General features: G+C 35.7%; 1 protein-coding gene across 5 annotated transcripts in view; it reads left to right on the forward strand.

The window, feature by feature from the left end:
- LOC111160945 (ATRX, chromatin remodeler) overlaps positions 1-23,433 on the forward strand; it is a 298,603-nt gene that overhangs the window by 191,782 nt on the left and 83,388 nt on the right. For all 5 annotated transcript variants that reach the window (XM_022524346.1, XM_022524345.1, XM_022524347.1 and 2 more), the window contains 5 exons: positions 1,432-1,607; positions 2,969-3,086; positions 21,392-21,522; positions 22,042-22,130; positions 22,259-22,431. In XM_022524346.1, the coding sequence (XP_022380054.1) occupies positions 1,432-1,607; positions 2,969-3,086; positions 21,392-21,522; positions 22,042-22,130; positions 22,259-22,431 (687 nt within the window). The remainder of the gene's footprint in view (positions 1-1,431; positions 1,608-2,968; positions 3,087-21,391; positions 21,523-22,041; positions 22,131-22,258; positions 22,432-23,433) is intronic.

Below are 23,433 nucleotides of genomic sequence, written 5' to 3' on the forward strand. Positions count from 1 at the left end.
ATGGTAAACCACAGTCAACAGGTGTGCTATTTTGAGTGTTCAAAAATAAACATTTGAATTTGAATTTGAATTTGAAATCTAGAAAAATTACCAGAAGTCTTAATGATTGCTTTACAAATTCAGTAGATACTGTAACAAAATATATCTAATTCATGGGGAGGTACTATAGGAAATTGAAAAGAAATACCACTTGTGAATGTTTTAGGAATGTGGAGATGGGATAAGGAGAGCTGTGTTGAATCTGTATCAGCATAGAATTTGTGGAGACTGAGGACAGATGATTTGAATCCAGATAACTTGCGATTTTCTCTCATTTTCATATGTGTTAGTAATACTTAAAAGAGGGAACATGAATTATTTAGCAAATAACAAATTGACATTTCCTATTGTAATCCATTGTAATAGTTTTTTGTTATTTTTATTATTTCCATTCCTTTAGTGTATGGTAACTTAACTGTTTTTTATTATTTGTAAAACTGGTTATTATTTTACTGTAACCTATACTTTATTTTTATCTGTTCCAGTTTCCCCTTTTTCTGTTACTCCATTTGTAGAAATGCTACTTCACATTGCAAAAACAATAAAATATTAGTTAGAAGAGTATTATGATACAGTGAAGAAAGCAAACCAGTGGTGTTTGCCAATGAAATTCACATCCATAGAAGTATGTTATACTCCCATGGAACTTTGCTTTAAGTGACACTGCATGTAGAGTTCATTTCTAGTTTTTGATTGAACTGCATTTAATTCTCATTATTATTCATAACTTTTTAAGGGCAATGCTATAATGAGAATATGTTCTATCTTACTGTTAAAATCTGATTATGTATTCTTTAGAATTTTCTGAGACAGTCCTTTGGATCCTATAAATATCAGTTTTGATGTAATAACTACTAATAAAATTATATTGAAACGGTGGAAAAAATGGTTATTTCACATTGTGGTCCTATGTAGTATAGGGCAGCTGATAACTGTTAAGGGCTTCTGGAACTAGATCAGTTAATATATAAAGTTTGATATGATGGCTTATTACCTGATTTTATTATTTTGATTCAGTATCTATGTATTTTTCACAAGATCCCTTTGCTGACCATAAAATCATGGTTAGAGTTATAGCATACTTGTTTTATACTCCATATCTGTTACAGAGAATAGTGAATTAGAATAAAATGTTCTTAGGTATTGTTTTTAAATATTCATGTCTAGAATTTAAGGATGGTTTTTATTTGAATTTCTCATCTGGTTTGGGTAATCCAGTTTCAGATCAGACTTAAAACCAATGTTCAGTCTATACACAGTTTGCTCTTCTTCCTTTGTAGCTAATTCTGATGCTTTCATGGCGTGTTTTTGACATGAACATTTTATCGGAGAATTTTTCTGAGTCCCTTTTAGCCAGTATTATTATTAGTGAACTAATGTCTTCTCTCTTAGATCATTGCATGGTTAACTTTATCAAGGAAAATTTGCTGGGATCCATTAAGGAGTTCAGGAATCGATTTATAAATCCAATCCAAAATGGTCAGTGTGCAGATTCTACCATGGTAGATGTCAGAGTGATGAAAAAGCGTGCTCACATTCTCTATGAGATGTTAGCTGGATGTGTTCAGGTACAAATACATTCCATATAATAAAATGTTATTACTGTTATAATCCCGAAATGTTTTCTGAATTTAATTATTTTGTGTTTTCTTTCCCATTTTTTCAGTATATCGTTTTATACTTAAATCTCCTTGCATTGTCTGCAAAAGTTTTTGAAACTTTAAATTTTAAAAAAGCATTCCATTTATAGCATAATTGATTAATTCATTTGCCAGGTATATAGCTTCATATTTTAATATGTTAATGTTTAGATTCCCCATCTTTAAGATAGGGAGTATGTAAAAGGAACATAGCTATTATGATCAAGAAATTCCAGTGCTCACACTAATCTTATAGTAGAGTGGCCTGAACCTCACTTATTTGAAATAGTTGTAGGAAGGCAGTTATGAATTGTGGAGGAGCTGTTTTTAATGTGATCCTGAAGAAACAGTTATTATTATGACATCATACACTAACCTGAGTGGGTTAATAGTGTTTACATACAGATATTTAGTGAATCTGTATTAATGAATAGAGTTGAGATTGAGCCAGCAGTTAGCAGATCTCAGACTCTGCACTTTTTCTTTAGACACTAGATACTAATTGTAGCCACAAAGATGTAACAAATAAGCCACAAAGATGTAACAAACAAACCTGGGCTCTTCTTCTGGCTGGATATTCTACCCTCCTATAAAGCAGTCATCCTTTTTGTTCAGGTTAGCCACAGGTACCAGCAGGTTCTCTGTTTTTGTATTGATGCCATCACCTAGACAGTATTTTCCTGGTTTAATGGTCATTTGTACCTAGAACGTTAGTGTTCTTTCTTTCTTGTTCATATAATTAAATGGTATCTAGAGTATGTATACATGGCTTGCTTTCTCAACTAGGTAAACAGTTTCCCTAAAGTTATGTGTTATTCTCTGGCATAATGGCACATCTTACCCAAAGGACAAACCAGACTGCATCAGAGGTTGATTCATTGCTTTTAGTGTATGATTAAAGCAAGTCTTTTTTCCCCAACACTGTTTATTGTATCCCCTATATGTCTTTTTTCTTTTTTGTTTTTCTATATAGAAAAAACCATTTGAAAAAATAAATTACCCTCTTGGTAATATGACCACTTCAATTTAAAACCTGCTTGGTATATTGCAGTGTCCTTTTACCAGTGCATCATATTGTGTAGTCATATGAACTATATTAACTATAATCATATAATGATGATTACATGATTGAAGAGGCTAAGTATGTTTAAGAAAATGTTTTCTTGTATGTTTGGTACCTATTTCTTTATGTGTATCTTTTAGTTGCAAGCAATGATGATTCTTAGAGCAGTCAATTCCTATCATATATTTAGGTTAACTAATTTCATTCTCTTTCTTGTTAATTACAGAGGAAAGATTATACAGCATTAACAAAGTTCTTGCCTCCAAAACATGAATATGTATTAGCTGTGAGAATGACTCCTATTCAGTGCAAGCTCTATCAGTACTACTTAGATCACTTAACAGGTAACAAATGTACTTACTGTTTTTATCTTCAGAAGACATTCTTTTTCTGGTGAGTGTTGTTTTAGTAATTTTACCATGTAAGTTGTTCTTTTTCAGTTGTGCATTTGAACAAAATGGATATGTTCGTTTTGTAAAGGCACAAAATATTTCTAATTTAAAAAACTCTAAATTGTCAAACTAAACTAAGGAACAAACTGGTGAAAAATCATATACAGTGTATTGGAGTAATGCCCTTAATTTGTAAAGAGCTGTTACTTCAGGAAAATTATTTGTGTAAATAATTCCATAAAATATATAAAATTCCAGTATATTATTTAAAAAATTGAATCACCGTAATAAAAGGCATATAAATCAAATCCATGAAATCATTTCTCATTTATCAAATTGACAAAGGTTGAAGGAAAAGAAGCAAAATGCAAGGCAGGACATACATTATGCTCCCAACATTATAGTATAAACATATACAAATGCCTAAAATACACCAAAATGCTAACAGGAATTGTTTTTTTTTTTTTCCTGGATGGATTCATTATGAGGATGGATTCATTATGAGGATTAAGCAACAGATATCTTTGTCTTATTCTTTTCTATGGGTTTTTAAAAAATACAATGAATAGTTGTTGTTTTATCATCAGTAAATTCATGTATTTGTGTGTGTCTGTTACTGTATGCACAAGGTTGTCACTGTTAAACCTAGTCTCTTTTTGGTCTGGAGTGAGATTTCTTTCTTGTTAGTCACCTTATTCTGGTACTTTCCCCAAGTGAAATGTCAGGTTTATTTAGGGGATACAGGTTAGAAATTACCCATTGGCTGTTGTGGATAAAACAAATTATAAAAAATAATAGGGAGTGGAAGTGTGTACATGAATCTTAAAATGATACCTTATTTCATATCACTAGTTACAGTGATACATCTTATAACAGCAGTGCATTTTGTTTTGTTTTATTTTTTTTAACAGCAGTGCATTTTAGAGAATAGGATAATGATGATGGTTCTCAAGAATAATTTTGCTTTGCGGAAAACAATTTGAATGTTAGTATTTTACAGAGCTGCTCTTTTGCTATATTATAAACACATTTTTAGTGACTTTTAGAAGAAAGTCACTTGTAATAAGGCACACATTTTTATTTGTATATCAGAAACTGTTAGATTTAATGTACCTTCCTGTTTTGGATGACAGAAATTAGAGACAATGATTAAGAAACCAAGTGTACTCATCCCAGTGAGAGAGCTACTGTGTAGTTAAAGAAAAAAAAGGGATGTCCAGAGCTATCTTTCATTAATGTATGAGTAACGAAGGGTACTAAATTTGGTCATTTAATTTAATAATTTTTTTTCATTTAAAACTTTGTTATATCTTAGAGAAAATGCCAGCCACAGTGTTTTCAAATATTAGACAATCACTTGTCTTTAGTAACCAACAGTAAGATGTTAATAGCTCATATATAGATTTTTAAAGTGTATACTGTTGACGGCAGTGCAATATTTAAGAACTAAGGGGGCCTCATTCGTGATTTTAATTGATAGCAGATATCTAAAGTACTAACTAATAAAAGCTTCTAAACTCTGTAAAGTATAATTGTTTTTAAAGTTCTTATTTAAATTCTAGTTAGTTAACATATAGTGGAATATTGGTTTCAGGAGTAGAATTTAGTGATTTATCATATACATATAACACCCAGTGCTCATTGCAAGTGCTCTCCTTAATAGCCATCACACATTTAGCTCATTCCCTGCCCACCTCCCTCCCGCAGCCCTCAGTTTCTTCTCTGTAGTTAAGAGTCTCTTATGGTTTGCCTCTCTGTTTTTTCCTCTTTCCCTTCCCCTGTGTTCATTTATTTTGTTTCTTAAGCTGCACATATGAGTGAAATCATAGTATTTGTCTTTCTCTGACTAGCTTATTTCACTTAGCAAAACACACTCTGCCTCTCTCCACATCCTTGCAGATGGTAAGATTTCATTCTTTGTTATGGCTGAGTAATATCTATTGTATATGCACACTACATCTTCTTTATCCATTCATCAGTTGATGGATGTTTGGACTCTTTCCAAAATTTGACTCCTATTGATAATGCTGTGATAAAGATCAGGGAGCATGTACCCGTTCAAGTCAGTATTTCTGTATCCTTTGGGTAAATATATAGTAATTGCTGCATTATAAGGTATTTCTACCTTTAACATTTTAAAGAACCTCTATACTCTTTTTCAGAGTGGCTGCACCAGTTTACATTCCAACAGTATAAGAGGGTTCCCTTTCTCTGCATCCTCGCCGACACCTGTTGTTTCCTGTGTTGTTAATTTTAGCCATTCTGAGAGGTGTGATGTGGAATCTCATCATGGTTTTGATTGTATTTCCCTGGTGATGAGTGATGTTGAGCATCTGTTAATGTGTCTGTTAGCCATCTATTTATCTTCCTTGGAAAAATGTCTATTAATGTCTTCTGCCCATTTCTTAACTTGTTTTTGGAGGGTGTTGAGTTTGTTAAGTTCTTTATAGATTTTGGATACTACCCTTTATCAGATATGTCATATGCAAATGTTTTCTCCCATACCATAGGCTGCCTTTTAGTTTTGTCAATTGTTTCCTTTGCTGTACAGAAGCTTTTTATCTTTTTTTATAAGAAGATTTATTTATTTATTTTAGAGAACAGTAGCAGGGGGAAGGGCTTGGGGAGAGGAAAAGAGAGAATCCCAAGCAGACTCCATGCTGAGCATGGAGCCCAACATGGGGCTTGATCTCATGACCCTGAGATCGTGACCTGAGCCAAAACCCAAGAGTTGGATGCTTAACCAGCTTACCACCCACATGCCCTGAGAGGCTTTTTATCTTGATGAAGTCCCAATAGTTCATTTTTGTTTTTCTTTCCCATGTCTCCAGAGACTGGTTTAGTAAGAAGGTGCTACAGCCAGAGTGAAAAAACGTTGCTGTCTGTGTTCTTCTCTAGGATTGTGATAGTTTCCTGTCTTATATTTAGGTCTTTATCCATTTTGAGTTCATTTTAGTTTATGGTACAAAAAAAGTGGTCCATTTTCATTCTTATGTATATAGCTGTCCACTTTTCCTAGCACCATTTGTTGAAGAGACTGTCTTTTTTTCCATTGGATATTGTTTTCTGCTTTGTCTAAGATTACTTGAACATATAGTTGTGGGTCCATTTGTAGGTTTTTCTATTCTGTTCAGTTGATCTTTGTATCCTTTTTTTAATGCCAGTACTATACTGTCTTGATGGACTACAGCTTTATCCTATAGCTTGAAGTCCAGAATTGTGATGCCTCCAGTTTTGCTTTTCTTTTTCAGGGTTGCTTTGGCTATTCAGGGTCTTTTGTGGTTCCATACAAATTTTAGGATTGTTTGTTCCAGCTCTATGAAAAATGCTAGTGGTATTATGGTAGGGATTGCGCTGTGTAGATTGCTTTGGATAGTATAGATGTTTTAACAATGTTTGTTCTAATCCATGAGAATGGAATGTTTTTCCATTTCTTTGTGTCTTCTTCAATTTTTTTTCATAAGTATTCTATAGTTTTCAGAGTACAAATCTTTTACCTCTTTGCTTAGGTTATTCCTAGGTATCTTACAGTTTTTGCTGCAGTTGTAACTGGGATTGATTCCTTGATTTCTCTTTCTGCTGCTTCATTATTGGTATATAGAAATGCAACAGGTATCTGTATGTTGACTTTTTTATCCTCTGACTTTGCTGAATTCATGTATTACTTGTAGTGGGGTCTTTGGGGTTTTCTATATAGAGTATCATGCCATCTTGTGAATAGTGAAATTTTGCACTTTTTGCCCCTTTGGATGCCTTTTATTTCTTTTTGTTGTCTCTTTGGGGGAATAGGACTTCCAGTAACATGTTAATATCCTCTTTTGGATATTAACACATCCCTCTTTTGTTCCTGACCTTGGAGGAAAAGTTCTCAGTATTTCTCAGCTGAGGATGATGTGAGCTCTGGGTCTTTCCTGTATGGCCTTTATGATGTGGGGATATATTCCCTCTATCCCTGCTTTGTTGAGGGTTTTTATCGAGAATGGCTGCTCTGTTTTGTCAAATGCTTTTTGTGCATCTATTGAGAGTATTATATGGTTCCTATCCGTTCTTTGATTAATGTGGTGTATCACGTTGATTGATTTGTGCATATTGAACCACCCTTGTAGCCCAGGAATAAATCCCACTTGATCATGGTGAATGATTCTTTCAGTGTATGTGTTAGATTCCATTTGCTAGTATTTTTTTCAGAATTTTTGCATCCATGTTCATCAGGGATATTGGCTTATACTTGGTTTTTTTGGTTTGTTTTTTTTTTTAAGATTTTATTTATTTATTTATTTGACAGAGATCACAAGTAGGCAGAGAGGCAGGCAGAGAGAGAAAGGAGGAAGCAGGCTCCCCATGGAGCAGAGAGCCCGATGTGGGGCTCGATCCCAGGACCCTGGGATCATGACCTGAGCAGAGGCTTAACCCACAGAGGCACCCAGGCGCCCTGTTTTTTTTTTTTTTTTTTTTTTTTTTTTTAGTGGTGTCTCTGTCTGGTTTTGAAAGCAGGGTAATGCTGGCCTCCCAGAATGATTTTGGAAGTTTTCCTTCCGTTCCATTTTTTTGAACTAGCTGGAGAAGAATAGGTATTAAATCTTTTTTTTAAAATCTTTTTTTTTAAGATTTTATTTATTTATTCGACAGAGATCACAAGTAGGCAGAGAAGCAGGCAGAGAGAGAGGAAGGGAAGCAGACTCCCTGCTGAGCAGAGAGCCTGATGCGGGGCTTGATCCCAGGACCCTGGGATCATGACCTGAGCCAAAGGCAGAGGCTTTAACCCACTGAGCCACCCAGGCACCCGGTGTTAACTCTTTTTTAAATGTTTGGTAGAATTCCCTTGGGAAGCCATCTGATCCTGGACTTACCCTTTTTGGGAGTTCTTTTGATTACTAATTGAATTTCTTTGCTGTCTGTTGGTCTGTTCAAATTTTCTGTTTCTTCCTCTTTTGGTTTTGGTAGTTTATATGCCCCTAGGAATTCATCCATCAGACTGCCCAGTCTGCTGGCATCTAATTTTTCATAGTATTCTCTTAAAATTGTGTTTTTGTAGTGGTGGTTGTGATTTCTCTTCTCTCACTTGTGATTTTATTTATTTGGGTCCTTTCTGTTTTCTTCTTGATAAGTCTGGCTAGGGGTTTATCAATTTTATTAAAATTTTCAAAGAGCTCCTGGTTTCATTCATCTGTTCTGCTGTTCTTTTTTGTTTCTATATCATTTATTTCTGTTCTGGTATTTGCCATTTCCCTTCTTCTTCTGGCTTTAGGCTTTATTTGCTATTTCTTTTCTAGCTCTTTTAAGTTTAAGGTTCGGTTTTTATGTTTGAGATTTCCTTGCTTCTTGAGGTAAACCTGTATTGCTGTATACTTCCCTTTTATGACTGCTTTTGCTGCCTCCCAAAGGTTTTGGACTGTCATGTTTTCATTTTCATTTGCTTCCATGTATTTCTTTATTTCTCCTTTAATTTCCTGGTTAACTCATTCATTCTTTAGTAGCATGTTCTTTAACCTCCATATATTTGTGTTCTTTCCAAATTTTTTCTTGTGGTTGACTTGAAGTTTCATGGTATTGTGGTTAGAAAACATGTATGGTATGATCTCAGTCTTTTTATACTTGTGGAGACATGATTTGTGACCTAGTATGTGATCTCCTCTGGAGAATGTTCCATGTGCCCTCGAAAAAAAATATGTGTTCTGTTGTGTTAGGATGAAATGTTCTGAATATATCTGTTAAGTCCATTTGATCTACTGTGCCATTCAAAGCCATTGTTTCCTTGTTGATTTTCTGCTTAGATGATCTATCCATTGCTGTTAGTGGGGTTTTAAACTCCCCTACTATTATTCTGTTGTTATCAGTGAGTTTCTTTATGTTTGTTATTGATTTTGGGTGCTCCTAAGTTGGGGGCATAAATATTTACAATTGTTACATCTCCTTGTTTGGTAGACCCCTTTATCTTGATATAGTGCCCTTCTTTATCTCTTCTTGCAGTCTTCGATTTAAAATCTAGTTTGTCTTGTGTAAGTATTGCTACTCCAGCTTTTTTTTGATACATTTGCATGGTAAATATTTTTCTGTCCCCTCACTTTCAATTTGCAGGTATCTTTAGGTCTAAAATGAGTCTCTTACAGGCAGCATACAAATGGGTCTTTTTTAAAAAATCCATTTTGACATCCTATGTCTTTTGATTGGAGCATTTAGTCCATTTACATTCACAGTGATTATTGATAGATATGAATTTAGTGCCATTGTATTAAATGTAACATTGGTGTTTCTGGAGATTTTCTATGTTCCTTTGTAGTCTTTGTTGCTTTTGGTCTTTCTTTCCCCCTCACAGTGTCCTCTTTAATATTTCTTGAAGGGCTGGTGTGGTGGTCACAAAGTCCTTTAGTTTTTGTCTGGGAAGCTCTTTGTCTCCTTCTGTTCTGAATAACAGCCTTGCTGGATCAGTTATTCTTGGTTGCATGTATTTCCTATTCAGCATGTTGAATATATCATGCCAGTGCCTTCTGGCCTGTGACGTTTCTGTGGTTAGATGTGCTGATAACCTTATTTGTATTCCCTTGTACATTAGGGATTTCCTTTTCTTTTTTTTTTTTAAAGCTTTAGTTATTTATCTGAGAGAAAGAGCAGGGTAGAAGGGGCAGAGGGAGAGGGGAAGAGAGAATCTCAAGCAGACTCTCCACTGAAGTGTGGAGTCAGACATGGGGCTCAATCCCTATTGAGATCATGAACTGAACCGAAGTTAAGAATAGCCACCCAGATGTCCCAGGGATTTCTTTTCCAATGCTGTTTTTAGGATTCTGTCCTTATATCTGTATTTTATTTTGCAATTTTTACTATGATATGTCTTGGTGTTGGCCTGGTTTTTTTTATTTTGATGGGAGCTCTCTCTGCCTCCTGGATTTGGATGTCTGTTTTCTTCCCCAGATTAGGGAAGTTTTCAGCTATAGTTTCCTCAAGGAAACCTTCTGCTCCCTTTTCCTTCTCTACTTAGGGGATGCTTATGATGTGGATATTATGCTTTATGGAGTCGTTCATTTCCCTTTGCATACATTCATGATCTAACATTTTTATTTCCCTCTTCTTTTCAGCTTCATTATTTTCATAATTTTATCTTCAATATAATTTATTCGTTCTTCTTCTTCTCTCCTTGTGGTCATTACATTTGGTTGGTTTTGTGTCTTGGTTATAGTATTTTTATTTTGGCGTGACTAGTTTTTAGGTCTTTTATCTCTGCGTTACGGGACTCCCTGGTGTCTTCTTTGCTTTTCTCAAGCCCAGCTAGTATCCTCATAATTGTTGTTTTAAATTCTGGGTCAGAGATATTACTTATAACTGGTTTGATTAGATCCCTGCCTGTGACCTCTTCTTGTTCTTTGTTTTGGGGTGAATTCCTCCATCTTATTTTGTCTAGGTCTCTGTCTTCTCCTGTGTCCTATGAAAGCCTGTTATAGTTTCTGCTCCTGAGAGTAATGGTTGTATTAAGAAGAGGTCATATACTTTCCAGGGCCTGGTGCTTCAGAAAGTGTTTCTGGTACACTCTGCTGTTGTGTTTTTGCTGCTGTTTCCTTTGGGTCAGTCCTCAGCATAGTTTCTTCTTGTCTGCAGCAGGGAGTGTTTACTGCTTTTCCAGTGTGTGGTGAGTTTTAACTATGTTTTTTGGTCCACTTGTTAAAACAGGCTAGATTCTATTTCCCGTAGAGCTGAAGCTTTTCAGCTTTCTGTGAGTAGACTTGGTGCATGTGGAGGGTTTGTGCTGGTCTTCTGGTGGAAGAGGTGTGGTACTCCTGTTCTGAGTCTTAGGCATACTTGTCCTAGCAAAAACAAACCCAACAACAACAACAAAAACCACCTGCAGAGTTCAGGGGACTGGGGTTTGGTGTAAGCAGCTCAAGCCTCCACTGTGAGCACTATGTTTCTCACTGCAATCTGTCTGTTCTGATGGGCAGGGCTAAAAATGTTGTCAGCCGTCTCTCTCATCCCCAGAGAGGGAAGTTTGCACCTGCCAATGTTCAAAAAAGCCCTCATAGAAGAGTAAACAGTCTCCCCTTGCTTATCCCATGCATTCCTCAGATATATGCCTTCACCCTGTCTCTGAGCATTTGCCTACCCTGTGGCACTGTGCTCCTGTGTTTTATCACAGGCACACAGACTGGGTTTCAGAACTCTAAATTTTAGGTACCTTACGATGCATGGACATGGACTGATCCTCTGGAGGAGGGTCTCGTCATACTGCGCTAGTGCTGGTTTGTCCCAGAAGGGTAGTTGCAGGAATGCACAGGGGCTTGGAATTTACCATAAAGCACAAGAGGCCGGGATGCAGGTTAGCTGCTCTCAGCAGGTGTCTCCTGTGCTAAAGAATGGGGCAGCTCAGTGGCACCTGCTTGCTCTTTTGTTCCCATAAAGGCAGTGCCCTTCTCCCAAATGCTCTTCATGAAAGAGAATTTTCTCTCCTAGTGCAACCCAGGGTATCATGCTCCCTGGCCTCTGCCTTTCTTCTTCACAGGAGCACCTCTTTGCCAGCCAGGTTCCACCCTGGCCATGGCATGGACTTCTAAAAGCAGACTTTGTGCTCTGCTGCTTGTAGATACTTGTGATAATTAGCCCCTCTCATTTTCCTCATTAGTGATGTAGGGAAAGTGTTTTTCTTGTCTCTCTGTCTCTGTCTTTGTCTCTCTTTTCCTGATCTGGGCTTCCTCTCCTCTGCATCATCACCAGCAATTCTTTTCTTCTCTAAATCACATCTCCTCACCTCCTAACTTCCATGATGTGGCTGGCCTCTTTCCTCCCTCTAGTCGTGCAGTTTGTTCTTTCCATCCTCAGATTGATTTCTTGGGTGTTCAGAATGATTTGATATTTATCTAGCTGTGTTCATTGGAGGAGGCAAGCATAGGTTTCCCCCTATTACTCTGCCTCTTAACTCTTTCTGAAAATTTATGTTTGTTAAATTATCATCTGATATTGTGAATCTTACAGTTGTGAAAATGTTTGGTGTTCCACCCAACTATATGTGATGCTTTTTTTCCTTAAAGTAGCATGGGGCGCCTGGGTGGCTCAGTTGGTTAAGCAATTGCCTTTGGCTCTGGTCATGATCCCAGGGTCCTGGAATCGAGCCCCATGTCAGGCTCCTTACTCAGCTGGAAGCCTGCTTCTCCCTCTCACTCTGCCTGCTACTCCACCTACTTGTGCTCTCTCGATCAAATAACTAAAATTTTTTTTAAAAGTAGCATAACCTGAGATAATATTCCCTTTGGAAAAAACACATGAAAGGCCAAATGGGTTATATTAAAGGCTACTCTATCTTGATTCTCACTACCAACCATCACAGTGTTTCTTTTCAAATTTCACCCATGTATTTCACTTGAATTTAAAATGTTTGGTGTTTTTCTGCCACACATTCCAAAATTTCTTTTGTTTTTATATTTGCCTTTTTCTAGATTCTGTTTGGTTTTAAGAAGTTCACTTAAATTTTGCTTTTTGTATTAGGAACAGTTTTGTGTTAATGCTAATAGTAATAATTTGTAATATACTTAATATTTTTGGAATTAAAGTCATCAAGAACTGAGTTTTCACAAATTTTAAAGAAATTGAAGTCCTCTTAATTTTACTTTGTTCCCCTTTTTCAGTATAATCTTGCACTATTCCTTTTATCATTAGTTATCAGAAGTTTATTTTTACATGTAAGCCTCTGCCTTCAGTAAACACTTAATGTTTTAAAATGTGGATACTTAATTTTTCAAAGTTTTTATTTAAATTTCCAAATAGGGTAATATTATTTTCAATACACTATAGTGTACAGCATAATGATTCAGCATTTCTGTACAACACCTGGAGCTCATCACAAGTGCACTTCTTAAGCTCCATAAGCTATTTAACCCATCCCCCCATATACCTCCCTCCTGGTAATCATCAGTTTTTACTTAATCAGTAAACTTTAGCATGATTTTTTAAAAAGATTTTTTTTATTTGACAGAGAGAGACACAGTGAGAGAGGGAACACAAGCAAGGGGAGTGAGAGAGGGAGAAGCAGGCTTCCTGCTGAGCAGGGAGCCCAATGAGGGGCTCGATCCCAGGACCCTGGGATCACAACCTGAGCCAAAAGCAGACGCTTAATGACTGAGCCACCCAGGCACCCCATGTTAGCCTGATTTTAAGCATAAGTCAGTATTAAAATCCATGCAGTGTTTTAAAGCATGCAAAAATGGAGTACATAAAAACAGTCCATAGAATGGGAGAAAATATTTTGAAATCCATTATCTGAGAAGGGATTAATAACCAAAATATATAAGGAACTCTTATAACTCAGTGACAATAAAACTCAACACAATTGGAAAATGAGTGAAGGACTTTAGTAGACATTTCTCCAAAGAATGACCAGTAAGCACATGAAAAGATGGTCTACATTTTCCCCAGTTATTATAGAATGCCAACACAAAATACCACTTCATACCTGATAGGGTGTGTATTATAAAAAAAAAAAAAGAAAAGAAAGAAAGAAAGAAAAGAAAAGAGATAGAGAATGGAGCACCTGGGTAGCTCAGTTGGTTGAGCAGCTGCCTTTGGCTCAGGTCATGATCTCAGGGGCCTGGGATCGAGCCCTGCATTGAACCCTGCATTGGGCTCCCTGCTCAGTGGGGTGCCTGCTTCGTCCTCTCCCTCTGCCTGCCGCTCTGCCTACTTGTACTCTTTATCTCTCTGTCAAATAAATAAATAAAATCTTTAAAGAGAGTGAGAAAGCGTAAATATTGTCAAGGAAATGGAGAAATTATGGCCCCGGTGCATTGCTGGTGGCAGTGTAAAATGGTGCAGCTGCTATCAGAAATGCAGTGTGGCCATTACTCAAAGAGTTAAATGCAGAATTATTTCCACAGTGATTTAGTATGTGATCCAGCAACTCCACTTCTAGGTATATAACCCAGATAATTGAAAGCAGAAACTTAAACAGATACTTGCACACTCATGTTTACACACCAGCTACATTCATAATAGCCAGAAAGGTAGAAGCAATCCCGGTGTCCACTAACTGATAAATAGATGAAGGCAATGTGATATACACAAACACACACACACACACACATAGGTACATACATACACATACATACATACATACATACCATGGGATATTATTTGCTCTTAAAAAGAGAAGAAATGCTGATGCTTTACGATATTAATGAATCCCAAAGCTATCGTGATAAATGAAATAAGCCAGACACAAAATGACGAATACTGTTTCATTTCACGTAGAAGTACCTAGATTAGTCAGATTCATAGAGGCAGAAAGTAGTAGTTACCAAGGTTTGAAGAAGAGGAAAATGCAGTTATTTTTAATATGTGTAGAGTTTCTAGGATCATGAAGATGTTTCCTTGCACAGCATTGTGATTATAGTCAATGCCACTGAATTGTACTCATAAATTGAGAACATTCATACGCAAGCATCCCAGTGCCACCCTTTAGAGATTAAGTGGATCTGAAGTAGGGCTCAGGAACCTGCATTTTTATAATCCCTACAGGTTATTTTGATGTACCTGCAGCCTGAGAACTGAGAACTGCTCTAAATGATGCTCAACATAATTGAAAATGTGAATCAAAACCACAGTGGGATACCTTTTATAACTCACTAGGATAGCTGTAATCCAAGAAATAGAAAAATAGCAAATGGTGAGGATGTGGAGGAATTGGAACCCTGTGTTTTGCGGGTTTTGAATGTCAAATGGTGTAACTTAGGAGGAACACAATTTGGCAATCAAATTTTCAATATAGAGTTACCATATAACTCAGCAATTAAAGTTCTGGGTATATACTCAGTAGAAAGGAAAACGCTTGTGTATACTCAAAGATTTGTACACGAATGTTCATACTATCATTGTTCATTATAGTTAAAAGCTAGAAACAACCTATATGCCCATCAGGTGGTGAAGGGTTAAACAGATTTGATATATGCATATCATAGAACGTTATTCAGCAACGAAAAGGAAGAAAATGCTGATACATGCTACAACGCATATCAACCTTGAAAACATATGCTAAGTGAAAGAATCCAGTCACAAATGACCAGATGTTGTATGATGAAATGTACAGAGTAGGCAGATCTGTAGAGACAAAGTAGGATTAGTGGTTTCCTGGGGGTATAGGAGAAATAAAGAAATTGGTGGATGATGGCTTGGGGATATAGGGTTTCTTTTGAGGGTGATGAAAATGTTATAAAAACTAGATTTTGGTGATGGTTGCTCAGCTCTGTGAATACACTAGTGAATTGTGGATGGTAAATTGTGAACTATATCTGAATAAAACTTAAAAAAAACCTCGGTGGGCTTACTTTACCTACAGAAGTTTTATTTAGTTACCTTCCATCTAATTCTTCATTCTTTATGATTTCCTGTGTCTTGCAAGTACTTTCAGGATTATCTTTAACATTTCTTTAAACAGTAGTAAACAGTTACAATCTATGTCTGATTATTCCAGTTTCTGAAATCCTTATGGATTTCTTTTATCTCTCTAATTTCTGTCAGTTTTTCAGGCATGCTGCCTGTTGCTATATGTATATTTAAGTACTTTTGACCACAGGTTCCTAATATCCCTTGAACTATTAATATATGGTAATTCTTTGAGGCCCAGGATAATGTTTGGTTACTCCAGAAAGGATTTGCTGTTGTTTCTGCTAGGGCTCTGGAGATATTATTAGTTTCAGATCCCTTGATATTACGATTTGTGCTTGAAGCACTCCTAACTTTTTTAAGTTAGTGGGAATTGGGGCAAATGATGGGCTATTTGATGATATGAACTGGGGGCTGTCTGGTACTTAAAATATTATCCCTTTGTTTCTTCTACTTTCTGCATAAATAAGCATACTCCAAAGAATGTTAACCAAGTTCAGTGGTCTTTGCGTGATAGTTCAAGATTGGTAATTTTTATGTGAGATTCCTATACTATATGACTAATCAGAAAGTGGTATGACTACAAGATTTAGATTTAGACTTGAACAGATATAACAACATATGTTTAGATTATCAAAACAAGCCATCTGCTTAAAGTCAGCTTTATAGAACCTGCATTGATGTATTGAAGCAGTGAAATAACTAATAACAATGAAATACTCTTTTTCACTTATTGTTTATTATACGAAGAATTCTTTTGGGCACCTCTTGGTAGTTGCGTTATTGCTTGGATTTTAGGCTTTCCTAAGTCTTTGTTATGTTTAAAAGTGGCCTTCAGTCTTATAGGTTAACTGAAGGAGCATTGGAGGAAACGAAATCAGATTTCTGAAATAGTACAAAGGAAAATATTTGATTGGTAAGGATTTTGTGATAAAACAGTATGGAAATCCTAAAAGGTCTTTCCAAATTCTTAGTGGCCAAACCACTTCCAAGGTTCTTAGATCAACCCTTTTTAATCATTTATGTAGAAAATTTTTTGAAATAATTTTCAGGACTTAGGGAAACTTTATAAAATTTATTGATCTAGCCCATGGTATTTTATTATGATCATCTCCAATTCCCTGTTTATTATAGCTGTATTGGTCATCAGAATATGCCAGTGAGACTGGTTTATTTTAATAGTATAATTGTGATTTATAAGGGGTCAAAAGGGAAATTGAATATAAAAAGCTTTAAGTATTGTATTTTTGGAATGTTTGCTTTACATCTACCGTCTTCATCCTTGAATAACCTTGAAGGGCACTTAAGGCAGTGTGGTAGGTTGAAATGATGACCACCTGGAGATGTCAGATCTTACCTAGGTCCTGTAACCTGTGTTACCTTATAAGAAAAGGGGATTTTTTAGAGGTGATTAAGGATCTTGAGATGAGACGGTTGTCCTGGATTGTCCCAGATGGCTCCTAATTCCCATTGCAGGTATCTTTGCAGGAGAGAGGCTGAAGGAGATTTGATATACACAGAAGAAGAAGAATTATGACCACAGAGGCAAAGACTGATGTGGCTGCAAGTCAGGGAATGCCAGCAGCCACCATGTGCCTGAGGAGGCAAGGAATAAATTCTCTACTGGAGCTTCCAGGGGGAATGTAGGTGGCCCTGTGGACACTTCGATTTTGGCTCAGTAGGACAGATTTTGGATTTCTGATCTCCCAAGCTATAAAGGAGTATATTTCTGTGTTCTTAAGATTTTGGGTTTGTGGTGATTTGCTGTGGCAGCCCTAGCAAACTAATTGAAGCAGTGAGTTTTCCCAGCCATTCTTATTTATGACTTGTACCCTAGTTTGCAGCACAACAAACATCTGAGAACCTTCCTAGAAAGTTTAGGTTTCTGTGCCTCATCACATATCTAGGAAATCAGAATTTATAGGAATGGAATCCAAGGATGTGTATAACACATTGCCCAGGTGATTCTGTTGTGTGCCAAGTTTTAGTTTGATAAATATTTCACTAGGATGCTGTATTGATTTCCTCTTGGCTGCTGTAGAAAATGGCCACAAATGTAATGGCTTAGAACAACACAAGTTTATTCTTTCGCGGTTTTGGGGCGTTGAAGGTCCAGGGTTAATGTTACTAGGCTAAAGTCAGCAGGGCTGGTTCCTTCTGGCCTCTCTAGGGAGGGAAAATATTTCCTTGTCTCTTTCAGCTTTTAGTGGCTGTCTGTATTCTCCATAATCACTTTCTCCAACTCTCACTTCTGGATTCCTCTTATAGGGACTCTTGTGGTTGCATTGGATCCTCTGGGATAAACTAGGATGGTCTTCTTCAATTTCAGGTCCTTACCTTTTATTCCATCTGCACATTTTCTTTTTCCATATAGAATAACTCATGGGTGGATCAGAATGTAAATATATTTGGGAGACCATTATTCAGTTTACCAAAGACCCCATAATAACATCTCATGTAAAAACTGTAGGTGTAAATGAGGTTCGATAACAGATTGTCATGATTAATTAATCATGTATTCATTTAACCTTTTTGGGTATATTTTCTAAATTAAGTGATCTGGAGTAAATCATTTTTTTAAAAAGAATAATTCAGTAATAATTGTCAGTGGTCTTTTGAGTAGAGAATATTTTTCTGTGGATATTTATTTGGCTAGGTTATTAACATCCTTTTTATGTGGTTCCCATTTCCCACAGAGAATATCAACTCTAATATAAATCAGTGGTGTAGGTAGAAAAAACTGTTTTTTCCCCTTTTAGGTAGAATTTCTTTCCCTTTAAAAATGTCCTCCCTTTTACTATCTTAGCTACTTTGGCCTGAAAGTTTTATGAAGTTTATCTATGATAGAAGGTATTTATGATATGTGCAAGAGTAGGGGGCGCCTGGGTGGCTCAGTGGGTTAAGCTGCTGCCTTCGGCTCGGGTCATGATCTCAGGGTCCTGGGATCGAGTCCTGCATCGGGCTCTCTGCTCAGTGGGGAGCCTGCTTCCCTCTCTGTCTCTCTCTGCCTGCCTCTCCATCTACTTGTGATCTCTTTCTGTCAAATAAATAAATAAATAAAATCTTTTTTTTAAAAAAAAAGTACTTTTTGCCCCCACAAAACAAGGATTGGCTTTTAAGTCTTTCTTAGAGTATAAAATGATAAAGTTTAGATTGCCTTTTTAAAAAAATCTCTCTTTACATTAATTTTTTAAAAGATTTTATTTATTTATTTGGCAGAAATCACAAGTAGACAGATAGGCAGGCAGGGGGGTGGGAAGCAGGCCACCTGTTGAGCAGAGAGCCCAATGTGGAGCTCAATCCAGGACCCTGGGATCATGACTGGAGTTGAAGGCAGAGGCTTTAACCCACTGAACCACCCATGCGTCCCTATGTTAATTTTTTTTAAGAGAGAGAACTTGAGTGGTAGGGTGGGGGATTGCAAAGGGAGAGGGAGAGAGAATCTGAAGCAGATTCCATCCCCGGCATGGAGCCTGATACAGGGCTTGATCTCATGACCCTGAGATCATGACTTGAGCTGAAATCAGGAGTCAGACACTTAACTGGTTGAACCGTCCAGGTGCCCCTCCTTTACATTAATTTTAACTCATAAGGTGTTCAGTGATAGAACTGGGTAGAACTGGATAGAGCTGGGTAGAAGATCAACAAGGAAATAGAAGACTTAGAAAACACTATAAACCAACCAGACTTAACAGACCTCTGAAAGAACACTCCATTGAGCTGCGGCAGAATACATATTCCTCTCAAGTACAGGTGGAATATTCTCCAAGATAGATCACAATTTGGATTGTAAAACCAGTTTCAATTAGCATAAAAGGACAACATCACACAAAATGTTTTTTAACTACGTGGGAATGAAATTACAAGCTAGTAACAGAAGGAAATTTAGAACATTCACGAATGTATGTAAATAACAGACTCCCAAATAGCTAGTAGATAAAAAAAAAAATCACAGGGAAAATTAAAAAATATTTAGACATGGAAACAAAAACACAAGGTACTAAAATACGGGATGCAGGTAAAGCATGCTTAAAGAGGGAAAATTTTAACTGTAAATGCCTCTAATTTGTAAAGAAGAATTATCTCAAGTTTATAATCTAAACTTACACCTTAAGGAAGTCAAGTAAGAGCAAACTAAACCCAAAGCAAGTAGAAAGAAAGAATAAAGACTAGAGCAGAAATAAATATAAAGGAGAAAAAAACACAGAAAAACCATTGAAACCAACATTGGCTTCTTTGAAAAGATCAACATAATTTATACCTTTTTAGCTGTAATTGCAAAGTAATAGAGGAGCCACAACTAAAATCAGGAGTGTAAAAGAACATATCTACTGTTATTGCAGAAGCAAAAAATTATAAAGAAATGCTATGAGCAATTGTATATCAAGAAATTAGATTTCTCATTTTCACAGTACTGATTTCTATTATACACAGTGGAAATACCACTTACAAGCCAAAATAATCACTACCAGATTTTCATGCATTTTTATTAGTGTTTCATATCATTAAATTTTCTCTTGCCATGAGTGGAGGCAAGACTTATTAATTGTGAATTTACATCTTTAAAACTGTGGGCAGAAAAATGTTATTGCTTAAATGCTGCTTTTTTTACTTAATCAGCTTTGTTTTGCATCTTACCTCCTTGATAAGTGTCATAAATGAAATGCGCATTCATTTCATTTTCATTTTGCTTTCATAGGAAAAATACGATTTTGTTGAAATTGCTCTGAGCAGAAGAAATGTAATGTTTTCAACATGAAAAATTATTTTTAGGAGTACATTTTTTTGTTTAAGAATAGTTGGAAAAGAGTTTCTGAAAGATTGGATATAGAGAGGCTTTATCTAAAACAAGAGCTTTTAAATTTTCATTTAAATTCCAGTTCGTTGGGGGTGCCCAGGTGCTCTAGGTGCCCAAGGTGCCTTGGTTAAGTGTTTAAGTCTTGGTTTCAGCCAAAAGCTGCTTAGCAGTCTCTCTGTCTGCCTCCCCCAATAAAATAAATTTAAAAATTCGAATGAGTTAACATACAGTGTAAATTTAGTTTCAGGTATACAATATAATGATTCAACACTTCCATACATCACCCTGTGCTCATCATGACAAGTGCACTCCTTAATTCTCATCACCTCTTTAACACATCTCCCTACTTGCCTCCCCTCTGTTAACCATCAGTTTTAAGATAGGAGTTTGTAATCCAGGGTCCACAGATGGAATTATTGGGGGATATGTGAACTGGAATAAGAAAAAGTCACATTAATTTATATTAACCTCTGATGAAAATTAGCATTTTTTTCCAATTATAATGTGGGCAATAAACCATAGTACTGTTAGTGATAACTGTCACTTTGTTACCAATAGAAATCAAATATTTCTATTGTTACTGATATCTCAAAATAATTTACCTTTATCAGGACTTCAGAATTTCAGATAATTCTTAGACTTGCTGCTATATTTTGTTATTTAATGCATTAACAAAGTACACATATTACTGTATCACAAATATGTTTACTATTTTGATCATTTATATATAATGGGTTTCTTTTGTTTTCCTACTTTATATGTTTCAAAACATTAATCAAAGAAAGATGTCTATAAACTTCTCTATACTGCCAAGAGTCCATGGTGCAGATAAAGTTAAAATCCCTAATTTAGAAGCATGTTGGTTGACATAGAGAATTCTTTTTTTCCTAAGTTTTTATTTAATTTCCAGTTAGTTAACATACTGTGTAATTAGTTTTAGATGTACAATTTGGTGATTCAGTACTTCATACAACATCAAGTGCTCATTCACAAGTGTACTCCTTAATCCCCATTACTTGTTTAACCCATCCCTCTACCCACCTCTCCTGACATAGCGAATTCTTATGTCTTAACATTAACTGCTTTTTTTTTTTTTGATCAGGTGTAGGTAATAGCAGTGAAGGTGGAAGAGGAAAGGCAGGTGCAAAACTTTTCCAAGATTTTCAGATGTTAAGTAGAATCTGGACTCATCCATGGTGTTTGCAGCTGGACTACATTAGCAAAGAAAATAAGGTAAATCAGGTAACCTAAAATTGATTAAGACGTATCTGTTGGAAGCAGAATAATTTCAGGAATAAGGTTGATCTATATAGATCTATATATTGGAATTTTCCTTTGCTTTGTAGTACCATAATTCAACCTATTTTATTTCTAGTTAATTTCTGTATGTTAGAATACATTATGATTATGGAAGGAGTATTAAATGTTATTCTTAACATCTGTATAAACATTGTAAATGATAAAAATGTAAAAAGTAACATTGAGTCAATAGTATTAACTAATGAACAGTAGACTTCATCGGTTTTTGTTACTTATGTCCTTTTTCTTTTCCATGATTCAATCCAAGATTCCACATTGCATTTAGTAATCATATTTGTGATGTCTCCTTTCTTTTTTCTAATCTATGGTAGTTCTTTCAGTTCTTTCTTATCCCATGACAATTAACTTACCCTCAGGTAAAGTAAACATCATTATAATTTTCAATATAAGTTGAAATAAACTATTAAAACATTCATCATTTTTTTCCTCTAGGGATACTTTGATGAAGACAGTATGGATGAATTTATAGCTTCAGATTCCGACGAAACCTCCATGAGTTTAAGCTCCGATGATTATACAAAGTAAATTGAATAATTTTTGTGTCCTGTGTTGACACATTTAAAGTCCCAAATTGCTGATTGTTCTCTCATAATTGGCATTTGTATCTTTTCTGTGCTTCCGTAAGAGTTTGAATTTGTTTCTTTTATAGAAAGAAAAAAACAAAGGGGAGAAAAGGGAAGAAAGATAGTAGCTCAAGCGGCAGTGGCAGTGACAATGATGTTGAAGTGATTAAAGTCTGGAATTCAAGATCTCGAGGAGGTGGTGAAGGAATTGTGGATGAAACAGGAAGCAATCCCTCAGTTTCATTAAAGCTGGAAGAAAGTGAGTCTAATGAATGTTGCCTTTATTATTGGACATTGATTTAGAAATTACCATGTCCATGCTTTTTTCAGTTACTGATTTATCCTCACTATTTCACTCAAAGGAATATCTTTCCTAGATGCTTTCAGTAAGCATCTAGGATAATCAGGTCACATAATAACAAATATCTGGTGAATGTTTAATTACAAGCATGCCATTGTGCTCTCTCTGATATTTAAGAGAAAGAGAAGAAAATCTAATGTTTATTTACATGTATATAAACTAAATGCTGTATTTTCATTCCATGTGTTAGCTGACTTAATTCTTGAGCAGACTTACAATACTGTTGGTATCTTTATTGTTTATAAATGATTGGTAGAAGTGGGATTTAGACCTAGATACACCCAATTTCAGAGCCACAATGGTATTTTCATTTAACTACATATAAATAAATGGAAACATTTCATGTAATAGAGCATCATTGTAATTAACTTTACACAATGAAATTAATGTTAATGTTTTAGCCTTTCTCCTTTGTAATTCTTCATAATCTACAATTGTTGCATACTTTTAAGGTTTCCCTTTTTCATAAAGCTTATCACCTCTTTTTAAATTTTTATTTTTTAATTTAAATTTTAGGTGGTTAACATACAGTGCAGTAGTAGTTTCTCGAGTAGAATTTAATGATTCATCACTTACATACAACACCCACTGCTCATCAGAATACGTGCTCTCCTTATACCCATCACCCATCTAGCCCATCCCCCACCCATCTCCTTCCATCAACCCTCAGTTTGTTCTCTATCCTTAAGAGTCTCTTATGGTTAGAGGGTTGTTGGATGGGGTGGGGTAACTGGGGGATAGGCATTAAAGAGGAGGGTACTTGATGTAATGAATACTTGGTATTACATGCAACTGATGAATCACTAAATTCTACCCCTGAAACTAATAATAAGTATATGCTAACTAAATTGAATTTTTTTTTAAAGATTTTTTTTAAATTTATTTCACACACAGAGATCA

This window comes from Enhydra lutris, unplaced genomic scaffold (assembly GCF_002288905.1).
Source record: "Enhydra lutris kenyoni isolate GAN:26980312 unplaced genomic scaffold, ASM228890v2 scaffoldscaffold79, whole genome shotgun sequence".
Taxonomy (NCBI): domain Eukaryota; kingdom Metazoa; phylum Chordata; class Mammalia; order Carnivora; family Mustelidae; genus Enhydra; species Enhydra lutris.